At 40.3% G+C, this 19383-nt stretch overlaps 1 protein-coding gene across 1 annotated transcript in view; it reads right to left on the bottom strand.

The window, feature by feature from the left end:
* The window catches only part of RB1 (RB transcriptional corepressor 1), a 262129-nt gene that overhangs the window by 42701 nt on the left and 200045 nt on the right, over positions 1-19383 (bottom strand). Inside the window, exons 18-20 of the mRNA XM_088444859.1 lie at positions 2831-2949; positions 1525-1661; positions 749-894 (exon numbers count right to left, since the gene is read on the bottom strand). Coding sequence (XP_088300985.1) covers positions 749-894; positions 1525-1661; positions 2831-2949 — 402 coding nt within the window. The remainder of the gene's footprint in view (positions 1-748; positions 895-1524; positions 1662-2830; positions 2950-19383) is intronic.

The following is a 19383-nucleotide window of genomic DNA, read 5'->3' as shown; positions in this document are numbered from 1 at the left end:
TAGTACTCCTTAAGAGTACCACACATTTAATCCTTCATAAAAATAAGTGAACTCACCAGGTTTTAAGTTGCCAAATGTACATCTCAAGGGTAGAAGTCGACGTTTTGTTCTTCTAAGAGACCATTGTCAAGACAGTCCAGCAAAGAACATTTCCTTTGTAGAACTGTCTTGACAAAGATCTCTTAGAAGACAGAAAGAACTTCTACCCTTGAGATATACATATGTATACATATATATATATATATATATATATATATATATATATTTATGATAACATTTTATGAACAACTTCCTCTCAGAAGACTGAACCTGGAGTTCTACTTATATGCCGCTCCCAGGTACTTTACTGATCTAGCCAAACTCCTGCATACTATTCTCAGTTTGTATTCTACATGTGTATATCTGTCCTCTGAGTGTTTGTATAGGAGAGGTGTGAGACACAGGGATATTATTTGATATGCTATTTAAAGACTACTTAACAAAATTCACATACACATTAAGTTCTATTAGTTTTTATTTTAATTAAAGTGTTAAAGAGAGTTAAAATTAGGGCTAAAAAAATAAAAAAAAACTACAACAATATAAATCTAATATAAATCTTAGAGAGCATGGAGTGCTGTAGCCATTCAGGTACATTTGGTAAGTTATGTGTTATACCCAGCCAGTTGTAAAATACAGCAGTATGTGTGAGATACAGAAGGTGACAAGTTCTATGTCTGTTCAGCATTAAGGCATCAGAGATCATTACCTGGTCTAAGTGCCTGTCCTTCAGCAGTTCATATTCATGCTGCAGAGTATGCTGGAAAAGTGTCCAGATGATTTGCTCCAGTTCAGAGTGGTCAGATAACAGGCTGGAACACAGGCTGTTCAGTCGTAGATATGCCAAGTAGTACACTAGATGACACAGATCATCATCAACAATATCGGTAATGTAGATAACATAGTTAACTTGCCTTAGTATGAGACAATGCTGTCCTTATGATAAAATCGAAGGCAAAGGATTGTAACCTTTGGGTCTGCCTTGATGTGGGGGGTTTCTAAAATCTTTTATTGGGGTCCCCTGATTGTCAGATATGCAACACCATTATATTGATAACCATCTCTTTTGTGGTACTGGAATAATGACGCTCTGGTCTTGGAACCATTGACAGAACAATGTCTCACTGACACCTATGTAACATATAAAACGGAGCACCTGTTTCATATATTCTGCATCCCATGTTGCCAACTAATCAGGGAGTTCATGTGCAAAACTAGAATATACAAATACGTCACGTGACAAACTGCATACATACTGTACATTCCCAGACTGGCACAACTTTTAGATCTGGTCTCCTAATGCTGGCCCCAGTAGTATGAAATAGAGCAGTTTGGCAAATACACAGAAAAAAAAAAACAAATATATCACAGAAAATCAGATCTTCAATAAGAGGAGTTATTATTTACACAAGATTACTATTGGTATATGTAATAATAGTAAAGACATGGAACACTTATATGTCACTGCTCAAGTAATGTCTGTACCTTTTTTGTAAAACAGTGAGAGTGATGTAGATTTCTGCCTAGGCTGGGAGGGAAGGGGCCCATGCCCGTTTGTATTAGCTGGGTTGGGCACACTAAGTGCTGCGCTCTGGTGCATAGTTCTTGAAGGTGACAGATAACTGAAAACAAGAGCACAAGAAATAGCAAATTTGCATTCATGTAACATTGCAAATCTTTAAAGTCATACAAATAAATGAAAATGCCTACTGTCATCACTAGTGTCTATGGAGCACACACAGTGCAACAGGAGGACAATATTAAATATTTATTATAATAAAAAATGTATTATGCTTGGCTTCCACAAATTGGCAGTAAGGATTACATACTCCTAATTTAGAGATTCAACAACTGAAATTAGCAGTTTTTCATTTTGATCTGTAAAAAAAAGAAGGTCCTCTTAACATACAAACTTTCTATTTATAAAAAAAAACCATGTAACTAGAAAAAGAAAAATGAAGATTAAAAGTATACTTGTCATTTATGAAAACTGGTAAAACCATTTATATTGGGCACACAGTGCCGGATATTACAAATTAAATTGAGCATCTGGTCTGGAATTGCCCTTTGTGTGGCCACAAAACGACTGAACTGCATCATGACGACTGAATTACCATTACCTCTACCGGGCATGTTGGTTTATGATATTAGAAGATCAGTGCTATAAGTTTGCACGTGCGGATATCTTTTCATTTCTCTTATTAAAGCAGAAGCATTTAGTAACTGTATACTGCATATGGTGCTTTTAGAGGACTGTGTCGGTCAAAAAACTATACATTAAAAAATAAAAAGCCATGTCCTGGAATATTTGTAGATGTTAAGACACCATTGTGAAACCACAAGGTGCGATTAAAGCATGAAGACACTTGTGGACCAGCGCCCATTTCTGTTATTGAACTGTTATTGTATTGATGCCTTTCAGTTTATAATTATTTATTGTTTCCATTTATGCATGTTATTTTATGCAGTGCATATTCATGTTAATTGTTCACAAGTTAGACAATTTGGATTGGTGATTAGGAACTGCACTTCCATCACTTGTGTATGCTGTACCTGCAAAGAAGCGCATCTGTGTGATTATATATCCAAAAATGTATTGAAAAAAAATAAATAAAAAGCCTCCTGATAACCAAATGACTAACTGATGAAATACATAATAGGAGGACAACATTCACAAAATATGTTATAGTCATTAATACCACCTAAATGTACAGAATAATAATTGTATAGGGACCCCAGACTTCTAATGGAAGTAAAAGATCTGGGAAATAATCATGTTTATTGTACTTACAGATCTGCGGCAGTGGGGTTGTTATGCGCTGGCTGAGGCAAGGTGCTTGCGGTTTCTGGTTGATCAATGGATTCTTCATGATCTCTAGATTGTTTAATCAGATCAAACAGTGGAGAATCCTAGGATAAATACAATTTGTGACTATTAATGCCCAAGCTCTGTGGCTTTCCATTCAGCTGAAAAACATGTTAGTATAGGACACTGCAAAATAGTTGAATGCGTTTCTTTTTTAAAGGCAACAACTGGTGAACTGGCTGCCCATCTAAACACTCCAAAGCATTTTTATAGACCTCATCTCACAGAGAACATTCCAAACCTCTATTATATAGACCATGATCAGTAAAGCATGTATTCATAAATATTGGCAAGCAGTGGTAGCTCCAGAGTTGGGGCTTTAGCACAGTCCAAAATTCAAATAGGGGAGTCACACCAACTGTCCTTCCAAACACTGGCAAACATCGCTGGCTGGGACACACTGGCAGTTTATGTTCCTCCCAATTTGAATTTTGCCCTGCTCTGCCGCCCCACCTCTGGAGCCGCCACTGTTGGCAACTCATTGAAAATCCTGTTTTAAATGATTACATTAATATATGTTGCTCCTAAAAACATTCATACTTGCCGACTTTGTAATACTACTCTCTGGGATCAGTCCAAGTGGGTGCTTCTGGGGGCATAGTGCCTTAACTTACATGCCCACTAGCCGAAGCACAATGACACGTTCAATTATGCAGCGGGAGCTGGGCCACAACGAAACAATTTGCATCATTAAGTTCTGGATTGATCATTCACTGGAGAAGTGAACAGGATTCCAGCCTTTTCTTATTTGGATACTGGGCACTACTAAGATATTGCTAACTACTGGTGCCTAGTTTCATTTAATCAGACACTGTGAGAGTAATTGGGATTTTTTGTTCTAGATTCTATTATTTCTACTTTGCTGGATTTTTCCATCCATTTATTCCCTACCTCTGCATGTTCCACCATCACAAGACTTACATACGGCGACATAGAGTTCGTTATGTAAAAAAGAAGACTCTAAATGAAGGATTTCAAGTCTGATTTTTAATAATGATATAAAAACATACCGCCTATACAAGAGCCACATATGGGGAATAGGATTTTCTAATCATAATGATAAATATAGATCTTGACAAACTTTGAGATATTTCTCACTTTTTTACACTTATTGCTAACTGCTTACAATCTACAGTTCTTCTGTAGAATCATTCAATAAACTGTTTGTGTTAGTTACAAAACAAAACCAAATACATTATTAATTTAGAAATATGAAACTATTCTAATACTACTATAAAATGGACTATTATTTGAGACCGTATTCAACACTTTCATGGAATGGGCCTGTACAAGCCATTCAGGCTAATGAATGGTTCACTGAAAAATTCTTCAATGGGGTTTTGCATATAAAGTTACTTTGTGTAGGAAAGGATTTCCCTGCACAATATTTAAATATCTCCAAAATCCTCAGTGCTCATAAGCTCCTTAACCTATCCCATATGTATCTCTGAATATGAATCAGTAGTGCTTCCATAGAAATATATATATATATATATATATATATAATCAGGTATGATAGGTGCTTATTCTCTGGGTATTCACTGGGTAACAATGTACTTGCATTAGAGTTTACTGTATATAAAGGACCGCTGCTTCCCTTATGTATAGGACAATCCTAGACCACTCAGGACATGTAGAAACTGAAAAGAAAAAAACATATGGGGGTGCTCCATAGGGTATAAAAGTATGTTTTATTCAAATATGGCATAGAATCCAAACAGTCTTCTTAGCAACATATGCTCGTACCAATGTACCAACTGGGTAGACTGGTTACCACATGGAAAGAACTGAACCAACCAGGGAATGCACCAACCGTCCTCCGGGATACCGACAGGTGACTCAACCCATGCCGCTTGCTTCCTCAGGAAGAGAGAGCATGCCGGGACCAGCACAGATCACAGGAGCTGGGGACAACGCTGGAAGGAACAGAGCTGTGTCACTAGGCCACATCTAACGCGTTTCATCATAGGACTTTGCCCTCTGACGAAACGCATTAGCACATGACCTAGTGACGCAACTCCAGTCCTTCCAGCGTTGTCCCCGGCTCCTGTGAGCCGTGCTGGTCCCGGGACGCAATCTATTCCTGAGGAAGCAAGCGGCATTGGTTATCACCTGTCGGTATCCCGGATGACGGTTGGTGCATTGCCTGGTTGGTTTCGTTATTTCGTACGAACATATGTTGTTAAAGAAGACCGTTTGGATTCTATGCCATGTTTGATAAAAACATACTTTTAGGCACTATCTTTTCAGATATAAAGATATAGATATTCTTTTTACATGTTTGCATAATTTTTTATAGAAATGTAGAATATGTTAATATGTTAATGTTAGTGTCTGAGGTGCACAAAACCTGCGGCCTATTCACTTTCCAGAAAAAGAATGTCACCACACTCTTATCAACATATGCAATAAAGAAAAAATTACTGGATGTGAAAATGGCGCTGGACATCACATATTAAGTTCATGAACAAACAAATACTCATATTATAAATAATATAATACATATACTCTCTCGGTGGATATCTCCTAAGGTGCAACGATCAGTATATGCCCTTGGATCACACAAACGTTCTCCAGGTTAAGTATACAAGGAAAACAACAAGAAAAACACACAATCTTTTTTTTGTATGTACTCTAGTGAAGTTTTGTTGGTCTGTAAAGATGACGTACCCCAACTTACATAATTGCAAATAGGGATACACTTATAAGGATATCTTTATCTTCCCACATGTGAATTAGACCCACTGGTCACTGTTTTCCTGATGGTAAATGTGAGTGCTCTAAACACAGATGTGTACCGTCACTCACGTATTAAATGGCGTTCCTCAACTTGTAAGGGTTTCTCTACATTTTTCTTAATAGAGAGTCTTTCCATCCATTCTTAACTACCCAAGCATAATGATCATATAAATATGAGGGAGATGGACGCGTGTAGAATTATACTCAAATTTATTTACACACACAAAACGGGACTCATTTCTATTTTTTGGACATTTGGAATTGATAATTATCAGGATTGGAAACTATTCTCCCTGTATGGAGAGGGCGGATGTCCGGATTCTGTATGCTGTTTACAGGTTGTGAGAATCCTTTCTTATCTATATGCATTTGTTATATGGTTGTTTTGTGTGTGTAAATGAACTCAATAGGTGATATCCAGCGCCATTTTCACATCCAGTAATTTTTTCTTTATTTTATAGAACTGTATCCACATGCTTTATAAATGCCAATACCAAATAACCAAGGGGCATATGTATTAAGCTGATTTTTACATAAAATTATACAGAAACTGCAGTTTCTACATAATTGTATGTATTGTTGCTATGTACACTACTAATAGCACAGTGCAGGCGATTTCACAGAAATATCTGGCAACGTACTAATTAGCACTTCAGAACGCAGTCCCCATTATTGTCAATGGGGACCACAATCTGACCCCTATGTACTAAATTCCAAAAAGCTAAGCTTTTCGGAGTTTAGCCCCGGTAGTTTACACCATCTTCAAATAGTGTAAACTACTGTAAGCCTATGGGGCTCCAGGGGCAGGAAAGAGATCTTTGCATCTCTCCCCAACAACCCCTGGTCAGTCCCGGAAGCAGACGCTGTGCCCATGTGCAGTGTCAGCTTCCACGGGGAAGTCTTTCACTTCTGTGAAAGACTTTTCCTAAATGCCGGGGATAACACGCAACCGCTGTCCCTGCGAGTTCCCCGTAGTACATACTGTAGCCGGGATATTTTCATTAAAAATGAAAATATCCCTGGCGAGTTAGGTACATATAGTACATAGACCCTTTCCATATTATGTGAATCTTTTGGCTATATCTTCCAGGGCAGCAAGCACAGGTTTTATAAATGTGCCTTAAAGACTCAGAACTCTCTGAAATACTACTCTCAGATTAATGAGTTTTGGAATATGGGTATTGAAGTGTACTTACATTTCACCTCAAAATAATATTAGGTTATAGAAGACTAACAGAATTAAGAACACGTTTTACATGATCACTGCACTGGAAAGAACATTGTTTATGCAGAGAGCTTACTGTGGTATTTATTTACCATTTCATACTGTTTGGTGCATTATTGATAATTTATCACAAATACATCTAAAATCCTAAACATCATGCAACAATTGTTGTGAAATAGTTTAATGTACTGTAACATGGATGAATAAACTATTACCACTATTTGTGTAGGCTGTGACGTGAAACAGGCTTTCAGTTCTGTTATAAAACTAATGACTTTAATGAGAACAACCACAGTGTAATCTTGATGTTATGATAAATAGAAAATAAACACAATTGCAAAAAGCCTAGGAGTCATTTCCAGCTGTTGTTGGAGTTTCAAGTACATAAGAGAATGGAGAAAAGTATTTCTAACCTCAGAACACCTCTGCATGAAACTGGAGGTCAGACTATGAGCTTTATTTTATTCCAAACAGGGATTTATAGAATTAATTCAAAGTAGTAAGTGTAGGTTTCAAAGTCAGACAGTAAGCCTGGCCTGGCGTGTAAGTTTTATAGGTTGGGCACATTATGATGGTATAGCTTTGTGACTCTCCATGTATAATTTATGTAAGAGAATCTGTCTATGCCGTTGTCTATTTACATTAAAGACATACCAGCTAATAAAATAAACTAAAAGAAAATACCAACCAAGTCCCTGAGCAAATGAACAAAGTATCTACATTGGCCTACGGAATATTTTTTATACTGTTATTAAAAAAAAAAAAACATGTCATGGAGCACATCCTTGTTCATACCTATCTGCCTTTACAAACAGCATCATGTAATATTTTAAAACTATAGGTGATCATGGAGGTAGAGCATAAACAGCTGTAGTGAAGCCATATATCCCCAGCACTTGGTGGGACGCTTCTTAAGCTGGGTACACATTAGGTAATATATTGGCCGATTTGCCAATTTCCGACAAATCGGAATGTCAAATCGTCCAGTGTGTACGCACTATTGCACACTCCCACGCCTCGTTCGTCGCAGTGCAGTGCAATCTTAAGATTCGAGGAACGACACCATGTTTCTGGATGCGGCGGGCGAACGGCGAACAATATAACCGACTGCCGTACACCAGATCGTGCAGTGTGTACTGTCGAAGTTGAATAATTGGCTGAGACAAGTTCAGTTTAAAATTTAATCGCGACGACGCCATTTTGCGACTGGCCTCAAGACACCATCTTGTGAATGGCAGCAAGACTCCATTTTAGAAAAGAAAGCTTACACAAGCGCCATTTTGTCAAAAATACATAGTACACAATCCACAGTGCAAAGTTGCTAAAAAGTAGCACGAACAGCTTTTTCACAATCTTCCCCAAACACCTACCGACGGTGTTTAGCAGACATAAAATAACTTTGCAACACATTAAAATCACCACAAACATATTTGAGCAGTAGCAAAGTAGTGGTGTTTTCCCCTGCATTCACATTAACACATACGCGATGTAGCAAAAAGTAGCAAATTAGTGGTGTTTTCCCTGCACCATGTTAAACATAGGACAACGCAAAATAGCTATTTAGACGCACAGCCAGCTTTTTAGTGATCTTTCCCAAACCCATACTGGCATGCTCACACACATACACAGAAGCCTTTCCAACTTAGTGCTGGTCGCTAAGTGCCCCACAGACCCTCAAACGCACAACACAATTTAATGTCATTTCTCCCCCGCATACACATTTAAAAGCAATGGTCCCGCAGCACGAAAGGAATGATTATTATTTGGTTTAACCGCAATGTCAGCATATAAAGAAATGAATGTTTTCTGTAACTATGGTTTAGTAAATGGCAAGTGAACCATGATTGGTGCCGTACTGATCTACTCTGTTCCCACAGCGTTCCGGTGGCATCGGTGAGAAGACCAGAACATGCGGCTATGAAATATGAATGATAGAGAGAATAACTCCTTGAAATGTTGCATGCCATAATTTAGACTAGATTTATTATGCAGCGGGAAAGTGGACACAAACAGGCTGTTAGAGGCTGGGTTGAGTCTTTGCACTGACCTATGAATTGTACCGTAACGGAAGAAGCAAGAAGAGGAACAAATGAGAACCTGCCAACGTATTCTATTGTATTGCTTATCCCAGTACGGGTATATATGTGAGTGCTCTGAAACGAGATGCCAGTCTGCGGTGTTCCTGTTATGCTGTTTCGACGAAGGTTTCATTACTGATGCCGGTATCTGGTCCCAGAGCGCACGCGTATGTATTGACTGTACCTTATGACCTAATAACTGTACAATTTATTTTGCGCTCATTGTTAGCTCATAGCGTGGTAACATCTGTACTTTTACCTGAATAATAATCTTTAGCGCGTTGGACCGCTATTCCACTGTCTTAAGAGTTTTATTAATGGTATAATTAAACACAGCGCTAAGTAGCGACACCTTATGGTTTTAGGAGGTATAGGCAGGTTTTGTCTTAGAGGTTCTAGGCAGGTGAATCTTAGAGGTTTATAGGCAGGAATGTACTAAAGGTTCATTGTATGATTCAACAGTACGGACCACCCGATATATCATCCAGTCGCATCTTCCGTCGCTGGGTACATACATTGTTTAGTATGTACCCAGCTTAAGGAGGACACTGACTGCAATCTTGTCCTAGATAACAATTAATGATGTGCTGATCTCTCATGTTACCATTATATAATGTGCTATGATGTCAGATGTGGCCTATTGTCTACGGTCATATGAAAATCCTTCACAACTGCAACTGACTCAATCTGGAAACGTGTATGTGATTTGATAAATTACTTGGAATCAGTTTGTACAGTTTGGTGTACGGCCATCACATTTCAAGCACTGTGCTTAAAACTTGTAATTTCCATTTAATCTAATGGTTGAATACCAAGTGAAAATGCTATGAAAGCTTATTTGTTTGAATTAAGTTCAGCGCTCTAAATGTGTTATAGTCTGTACCCCTAGCACCTTCAACATTTGGAAGTGACCCAACCTCGTAATTAAAATACAGGGCTGAGGTATACAAACGTGCAAGTTACACACCTCTAGGGTAATTAAGCTGTTAGTGCTCGAAGGTTGCAATTGATGAACACTAATTATATAGTCAAGTTACTGATCTTAAAGTCTATGTATGTTTCTTACACTTGCCACTTCCTGTGTGTGGTGATATAATTGATAAAGGCACCATCTGCTAGGTCTTTAAAGCCCATATCCGATGTGCCCCCATTTCATACTATGCCACATTGTAGTGCCCCCAGGTTAAATACCACATTGTAGTGCTCCCAGGTTAAATACCACATTGTAGTGTCCCCAGTTTAGATTATGCCACATTGTAGTGCCCCAAGTTCATATTATGCCACACTGTAGTACACACAGTTCATACTGTGCAATATTACAGTGCCTCCAGTTCATATTACCTAACATTACAGTGTCCAAGTCCCTCTTACCGGCTATCGGCTAAGCAAAATGTAAAAACATAGGAACAAAGATGTTCTAGTTTACTAGATTAAATACCCTTTAGTAAATTATCCAAAATTTGCATAAATCAAGATAAAAAAACATAGTAGACGTATTTAACACACTTCTTGTAGAGTCTAAGTTCTAGAGGAACTTCCCAGGTGTCAATTCCAACAATCCATGTTGATGTGTACAGCAGATATGCTGTAATTGTTCTTTAAAATACTTCCAAGGGCACTTTTGCCCTGTTTTTTATTTAAATAAATAGCTGCACCCTAAAATCAATAATTATTACTTAGTAATTACTTACACTGGACACACTGGACACACTGGAAGGGGGCATGGCCTTGCGGCCCGAACCCTTGTGGTCCTGTGCTTCCTACTGGGGGTCCAGGGGTGCAGGAAGTGCGGGGTTGGACTGCCCTGTGTGCAGTGCCAGCTCCCTCAGTGTCAGGAGCGGAGTGCTGCACTTAATACTACAGTGCAGCACTTGGCTCCTGTCTCTGAGGGGGGAGTCTGCACCTTGGTGTCACCCCTCAGCGTGTGACATCCGGGTGCAGCCCGCACCCCTTGAGACGCCACTGCCCTCCTGTATACAAATGGTGGACTATTAAATTATTATTTTTAAACAAAAGCATCACCTTCAGAAATTTGTCATCCATTAAGGTGAAGTGAACAATTTCATATAGGGGGGCAATTCAATTAGCTGCAGTAATGTACCGTGGGCTGATTGATCCCCCGGGGCTATCAAATTAGCCCCGAAGTCAGCCCACAGCACTGCACTAAATGCGTGTTTCTTTTCTTGTCTGAGCAGTCCCGAAAAGATGTACGCGATTATTATCCCGTTATCGGACGCAAACAGTGGGTTAACACATAGGTCCGGGAACTTTCCCGGATTCTGTGGGTTAAAATTATCAGACAAGAAAAAAGGGCTTGAATAGCCCCAGGCATTAAAGCCAGAGGCTAGCACCTTTTTTCACCTCCGATAAATTATCAGGGTTAATTAATACCCCTCATAGTATATTCCATAAAATTCACTTCAAAATGCAGTACATTCTCTCATGATTGAAGTTACAAATAGGCCACATGATTAGAGAAGCATGACATTTACTTCCCATAATGTATTGTTCATGTCAAGGAGCCTAAAAGCACATGTAGTCTGGACACTTGTGAATGAATGATACACAGACAGAAATCACCCACTGGTAAGATTGTGTGAACACACAGTAAAATTAAGAAATCGGACTTTCCTAAATTGCAGCTGTTTACATACGAATCAGAATATCTTTTAGAGCAAGTCTGATAATCTAGCAGGTTAAAAGTACTACAAAAAAGAAGGTGAAGTGGTCTTACAAAACAATTTTACTAAGCAAAATAGTGTAATGTGACTTTTAATTGTTTTTACGCAAATTTAAAAAATACTGGGGAAAAAACACTTGTAACTTTCACCTGCAAGCTCAAAAGCTCATGTCCCATCTATTCGACGCCCCAAAAATACAAGTCCCACATAATTAAAGCCTTTTTCTGAGCTTTTTATAGAGGTGGGGTGTCTGTACCAAGGTTTTGAGTCCCCAAATTTGTACAGTAAAATAAACTGGTTTTCCCCCTTCTTTTCACCTACTCACGGACTGCGAACTAAGCTCAGTGTTAACTCAATGTGGATTATTAATTGAATAGGAAAAAAGACGTAAGACGTAAGTGCCTGACCCTAACCCCCCTAGGGGTGCCTAACCCTAACCACCACCCCCAAAACCAAACACTAACCCCGCTATGTAACCTAAACCTAATTCTCCCCCTCCCCCCCTTCCCGTGGCTAACACTAAGGACGCCCCGGACTTACCTTGTTCGGGCAGCCGTCCTTCTCGGTATTTCGACGCCTATCTTAAGTCCCTTGTCAGGCTTCAGTCGTCGGGATTTAGACTGGTGGCTCTGCTAACTACAGCCCGTTTATGCAACATGGACATATTTGCATGCTTTTACAAGCAGCATAGAGATTGGGGCTTCCAGCTGGAGTGATACATGTAAAATCCCTAATAAAATGAATGGGCTACTGAACTGAATGGGAGAAGAGTTATAAGTTACAAAATAATATAATAATAACAATCGATCAGTGTGCCAGCCCTACTAATTCCTCAACCATCCCCTGCACTGGCCTGACTAGCACTACATAGGTGGACATTAAGTCCCTCTGGCTCCAGGCCAGACAGTTTGGGCTGTTTAGCCCTATTAACAGGGAAATATCCTTAAACAAGTAAGTTACAGTGCAGTTCCATATTTGTAATCCAAAAGTTACGTTATTCTTGTACTGCAGGGAAAGGTTTCATATTTGCAAACTAACAGGAAAATATTTTTATCCATGGGAAAATCCTATTTATCCTGAGGACTTCCAGCTTTCATCACACATCAATATAGAGTATCTGTACCACTACTGATATGAGGCCTACCCATTTCTATGGTCCATTCATTCCATGGCGTTTCTACATATAGCACACAACACCTTTGAAGTAAGTGTACAAAAGAAATGAATGGGCCACTGACATAAATGGAGAAAATACAGCACAATGCTGGATAAACCTGTAGTGTACACAATGTGCTTCCATAGTGATTCATTGACTTTTTGTAGCCGGGTGACATGTTTTAGATGTACTGAACAAGAATACAGTAGAACAAAGTGGCTCAATGGAAATGCAAATATGAATGCAACTGGGTATGGACACGTGCCTGATTCAGAGATGTACGCAAACCCGATGGTTAGCGCACATCTCCGATTGTTATAGGATTGCGCATGTGCTGGATATGTTTTGCGCACGTGCAGCCCCACCATCTGCGAGTTCACATGCCGTGCCTGCCAGCTGAAGCCTGATTGACAAGCTCCAGTGTTTGGGAGGCAGAGTGGGGGCGTTCCTGGGCAGCATTTCCGGAAATTGGGGTGCGTCTCCCCCCGTTTTCCGGGAGGGACGAGGCCAGGATCTGCATCGGTGGACACATTTCCTGGCCTTGCATGCTGCCAGGAACCGGTCAGGGTGCAGTAGGTTTCAGCTACCGAAGCCTGGCCAAAGGCGGTGGTCGCGATGGTGATCCCAGGCTGCGACCTCGGTCGCAGCGCTGGAATCGCAAATGCAGCAAGGAGGTGTCTATTTCCTACAGACACTGCTTGCTGCATTTGCATTTTAGACGGACGTAATTGTACAGCCGCTCGTGTGCGTCCCTGCAATTCCGTCCATCTCTGAATCAGGCACACAGGGTACAATGGATGCTATTTTTACATACATTTGCGCAAATTGCACTTGCATTAAAAATGCAGGTCAGATGGCATTTAAACACCATTGGGTAACAAGCCGTAGTTGTATTGCTGTCCAAGGCTTTATAGTGAACAAGAATTTTAGATACAGTATGTATTAAATGGATGTAGGCATAATAAATACATTGCATGCAACTATAAGGAACAAACATTTGCATAACTGTAGAGTTCTTGGCTTAAAATTAAAACTTCTCTTTTTGAGTGAAAGGGATTTTTTTTTTTATAGCAATGTTTGAAAAAACAAAAACAAAATGTGCAACACAAGTTAGTTACACAGAATGTAAACATAGATTATGTCTGGAATTTGACATTCTCCATAAACTGACTGAAGAAACCATGTAGGAAAAAAATTCTTCTCAGTTAAAAAATTGCTCTGTCAGGAGTGGAGCTTTCTTTTACCAAGTATGCCCCTGAGGCATGATAAATAGCAGCCCCCTCCCAAGTTTTTTCTATGTTACCTGAAGGTGACATATTGAGGTGCGTACACGCGGAACGATATGAACGATAACGATATCGTTCAACAATATATAGTTCATGTCGTTCCGTGTGTATGCAGTGAAGGACCAACGATGCACGCTCCCACTGGACGATAACTATATCTACCATCGTCCATGCATGCAGGCCAACCTGGACGATATCGTTCTCTCTCCATAGGGGTCCGCGATCGTTGGTGGTTTTTGGTGTGTGAATGAACAATATCGTTCATCCAGCACACCAGGATTTTTAAAAGGGAGATCGTTCAGCGATGTCGTTATTGCTGACGATCGTCCGTGTGTACCCAGCATTAGTGCTGGAGGACTGTATAGAACAGTGTGCTTGTTCTGACTGCAGTCATATAAACAAAAGTCCTGATGTGTGGTCCCAAATAGGGTAGTGCTTACATAAAGAAAATAGGAGTGCCATGCCCTCTTAAGGGGCCTATTTAAAAAAAAGGGGGAGGGGGGGTGCCGATGCTCTTTCTGTCACAGGGCACCAAAATGTCTAGTTACGGCTCTGGCCTCCACCGTGCTTCATTGTTGCCTGTAGACACTCATTATTGTACCACTCTCCAGCCCTTCTGTGAACAATCTGACTTCTGTTACAGGCAATTATTTAAAATTTTGATTCATCAGTCCAGAGCACCTGCTGCCATTTTTCTGCACCCCAGTTCCCATGTTTTCATGCATAGTTGAGTCACTTGGCCTTGTTTCTACATTGAAGGTATGGATTTTTGGCCGCAATTCTTCCATGAAGACCACTGCTGGCCATACTTTTTCAAACAGTAGATTGGTGTACCTGGGTCTCACTGATTTCTGCCAGTTCTGAGCTGATGGCACTTCTGGACATCTTCCGATTTCGAAGGGAAGTAAACATGGTGTCTTTCATCTGATGCACTACGTTTACTTGGTCGACCACTGCATCTATGGTCCTCAACACTGCCCGTTTCTTCAAAAGAGCTTGAACAGTACATCTTAAAACCCCAGTCTGCTTTGAAATCTTTGCCTGGGAGAGAGGGAGCTGAATGTTGACAAGTATGTCCTACACGGCTATTTCTGCTAATAACCGTTTCAACATACATGATGATTACCACCACCTGTTTGGTATGATTGGGTAATCATACAGAATCAGAATGTAATGCCGGCGGATCAAATACAGACTGCGGCAGCCAAACGGGTCGGAATCCCGGCTGCAGGAGGTAAGTACTCTAACCCTCCCCTCTCCCTACCCTAACCCTCCCTTAGTGGTGCCTAACCCTATCCTCCCCATGACCTCAGTGCTGTGAGGCAGTAATACTAACCATTACACCATCTGTGCTGCCCAACATGCCCTTCTAGGATATAATTGGAAAAAGTATAATGTCACTGAAAGCACTGAATGAAAATACAATAAATGTAGTCATACTGCTATGTATTTTACGGTTTAGATTCTGGTTAATTGTTATATATTCAAATTATATTCAGTGTATTAACAACTACCAGAAACATCAACGATGATAACCAACTTTCTAGATAATTTTATTTGCAAGTATCTGACAAAGATTAAATGAATTTCTAAATCCAAAAGACTTGTCATTCTCAACCCCTTATGCTAAATGCCGGGTGCTGCAGTTATAGCGCACTCAGCACTCGCAACCAACCCTAAAGCCTTACCTCTCGTATATTTCTGCTTGCACTTCAGGAGGGTCAAGCAGAAATCCACAATAATTGCAACCTCGGGGATGGTCGCTCAAAACAATTTAGCTAGAAATCAGCCACACCATTGGGGTCAAATAAATTAGGTGCGAGTTAGGTCCTCAGGGTCAACTCCGTTGCCATTAAATTCCAAACTCACAATTTCAGAGGACATTTCTTTGTGCTCCACCTCTGAGCAGGTGAAAGGAAGGAAAAATCTTTGTCATGGTAAAAACATCGGGACAAACTGCAGAATCTCAGGTACACTCCTCATAATAATTAATCATGCACTTGGAGGCATTTAAATAGCATAATTTGTCCAATGAAGATGTGTCAGTTTTCAGGTGAATTTCTCTAAAGAGCTCAATAATGGGCTAAATAATGTGGGACAGGTATGCGGAGGTGTAAATGATGGGGAACAGGTATACGGAGGTGTAAATGATGTGGGACAGGTATGCGGAGGTGTAAATGATGGGGGACCGGTATGCGGAGGTGTAAATGATGCAGGACAGGTATGCAGAGGTGTAAATGATGCGGGACAGGTATGCGGAGGTGTAAATGATGCGGGACAGGTATGCGGAGGTGTAAATGTGGGACAGGTATGAGGAGGTGTAAATGATGTGGGACAGGTATGTGGAGGTGTAAATTATGTAGGACAGGTATGTGGAGGTGTAAATGATGATGTAGGACAGGTATGTGGAGGTGTAAATGATGTGGGACAGGTATGCGGAGGTGTAAATGTGGGACAGGTATGAGGAGGTGTAAATGATGTGGGACAGGTATATGAAGGTGTAAATGATGATGTAGGACAGGTATGTGGAGGTGTAAATAATGTGGGACAGGTATGTGGAGGTGTAAATTATGTGGGACAGGTATGTGGAGGTGTAAATTATGTGGGACAGGTATGAGGAGGTGTAAATGATGTGGGACAGGTATGAGGAGGTGTAAATGTGGGACAGGTATGAGGAGGTGTAAATGATGTGGGACAGGTATGCGGAGGTGTAAATGATGTGGGACAGGTATGCGGAGGTGTAAATGATGTGGGACAGGTATGCGGAGGTGTAAATGATGTGGGACAGGTATGCGGAGGTGTAAATGATGTGGGACAGGTATGCGGAGGTGTAAATGATGGGGGACAGGTATGCGGAGGTGTAAATGATGCAGGACAGGTATGCAGAGGTGTAAATGATGCGGGACAGGTATGTGGGGGTGTAAATATGATGTGGGACAGGTATGTGGGGGTGTAAATGATGTGGGACAGGTATGTGGGGGTGTAAATGATGGGGGACTGGTATGTTGAGGTGTAAATGATGTGGGACAGGTATGTTGAGGTGTTGTATTGATGGGAAAGGGGTTTTAGAACTGGCAGAGGAGATGTAAAAAAAAAAGTGTTTCTTCAACTTTTTCCAAACTTCCATAAAAATACTGAAAAATACTAGACTGCAGCATTTTGTGTTACAGAAAAATGTCTGAGATTGCAATTTGATGAAAAACCCCTGCTTGTTATCAATCTTCAACCATTAATAAACAGTGCAAAAATCAGCCACGACACCTTTTAAGAATCTCCGAGTACCTTCTATATGGCCACTAACAGCCGTCTAAATGATCTCCCGTTATCTCAGTTCACAATTTTTTGGGGTCCAGGATGATATCCCCACTATCTGATGAACTTCTCCCAGGTCACTTTCTAGAACAGCTGCACAACCTTGCTGCAAGTACCGCAAATTTTAAGTAGTAATTGAATGTCACATTTCTTGGGTGCGCACATTCACGTGATGTATGCGAGTTTGTTCCCAATTGTACTGACCCAAATGAGATATGAATCTTTTCATAATAATCCATTTGTGTTCACCAAACCTCATAAGCATTTTATTTTATGCCCAATGTAGCGATGGTTACAACTACACTCGTATCACAAACTGAAATTTACAAATTAACAAAATCGCTTATATTTTTTGTTAGAATAAGCCAGATTTGTTTCTTTCGTCTTAACCTTACGGTACAATATAGACACATAGCACACCTCATATGTTCAAACCTTTGGTTTTTACAAATTCGGTATCAAAATTAGCTGCCTTGTCTCTAAAAAAAAACTCAATAAGGTGCAGCACGTTAGAAGTCTCAGAAATGTTAAGAATAAATGGTTATGACACTATTCCTTTAGTTCCATGCTGCAACTTCTTTGCTATCCAATCAAATATTTAACTGAGGCACATACAATGGTTTTTAATTCAAACATTTTTAGAATTAATTATAAAGTCACACCTACAAACCCCCCCCCAAAACTGACTTTCAAACATAGGGTCTGAGGACGGAACGCATGTCGGCCGTAATTACTCCAGCATTGTGTGCAGAGAACCAACTTGGTATATTCATCCGTATGCAGAGTTACAAACAATTCTGTGGTGCACCCGTCCCCAACACGTACACTTGGATTGATAGCCATCATTATCAGGCGGCACATGCATCAGCCTATACTTGGTGAAAGAGATTCGTCTTAAAGCAGGCGTATTTACTCTTACATTCACCTCCGGCTAGCCCACAATCTTCTCAAAACGCCCTCTTTGGACTTTGTTTATGTGAGAACTCCCCGTTACTCTCTCAGTTATGGCCCTAAAGTTGAAACGACGCAGCATCGGATAATCTGCAATCCCATTGGACAGCTGAATGATCCATGGAGTCACGCAAGCTGGTCGCCGCAGATAGAACAAAGAGGTCAGGGAATCTGTCAGCAGATGGAGATCCTGGCATCTTCCCCCCTCCCCAACGGTGGCGACACGCCTCCGTTTTGGAAAACGGAGGCAGTCACCCCCCCCTCCCCAAACAGGAGCAGACTGTCAATCACTGACCACGTATGATGACGCATAACGGGTCCTACACACGCACAGATTCCCGACTATCGGGAATCTGTATTCAATGCTGAATAAGGCCCTTTGTGCAACTCGTACTTGTGTCCAAAACATGCGTAAAATATGCTTTGCAAATGGACTATATGTCTCCTACATTCCATCACATGCGAAACTCTCAGGAACACACATCAAGTTTTATAAATATTAAGATTATTAACGGAATATTTGAAGTTGTGTGGATAACTCATATGGAGTAGATCAGAAGCATATTTATACACTAACACACACATGAATTGTGTCTAGACATCTTTGGCCTAAGTGACCGGTTGCTTGGTAATGAATAACAATGTGGTAGTGAACATAAGATGTGTCAGCTGATGAGAGCGTGTATCAGTCTATGCTTGTCCAAAATTAGGGGGGGGAAAAAACTGCAGAAGTCTTGTTAGAAAGATAAGTAACAAACTGAACTGAATCCTTCAAAGTGCTATAAATAATAACACATTATTGCGAAAGTGATGTGAGCTTTGTTGCTTCATCAGAAATGAAGTGACTCAGTCAATACTATCGTCTCATAACTTAATGGAGTCAGACAGGAAGATGTATGCTAGGGTTATCAATATGTCATATCTTACTAGCTCAGTCTGTCACTGCATAACAGAACCTGCGTTACGTTCATCAAACCACATTTTAATGCGCAAAAAACATGGATTTTCAGTCTTGCACAATGGGATTAAGATGTGTTTAATACACTGAAA

The sequence above is a fragment of the Taudactylus pleione genome, unplaced genomic scaffold (genome assembly GCF_031769625.1).
Source record: "Taudactylus pleione unplaced genomic scaffold, aTauple2 ptg000005l, whole genome shotgun sequence".
Classification (NCBI taxonomy): Eukaryota; Metazoa; Chordata; class Amphibia; order Anura; family Myobatrachidae; genus Taudactylus; species Taudactylus pleione.
This window is presented reverse-complemented; position numbering and strand designations above follow the sequence as displayed.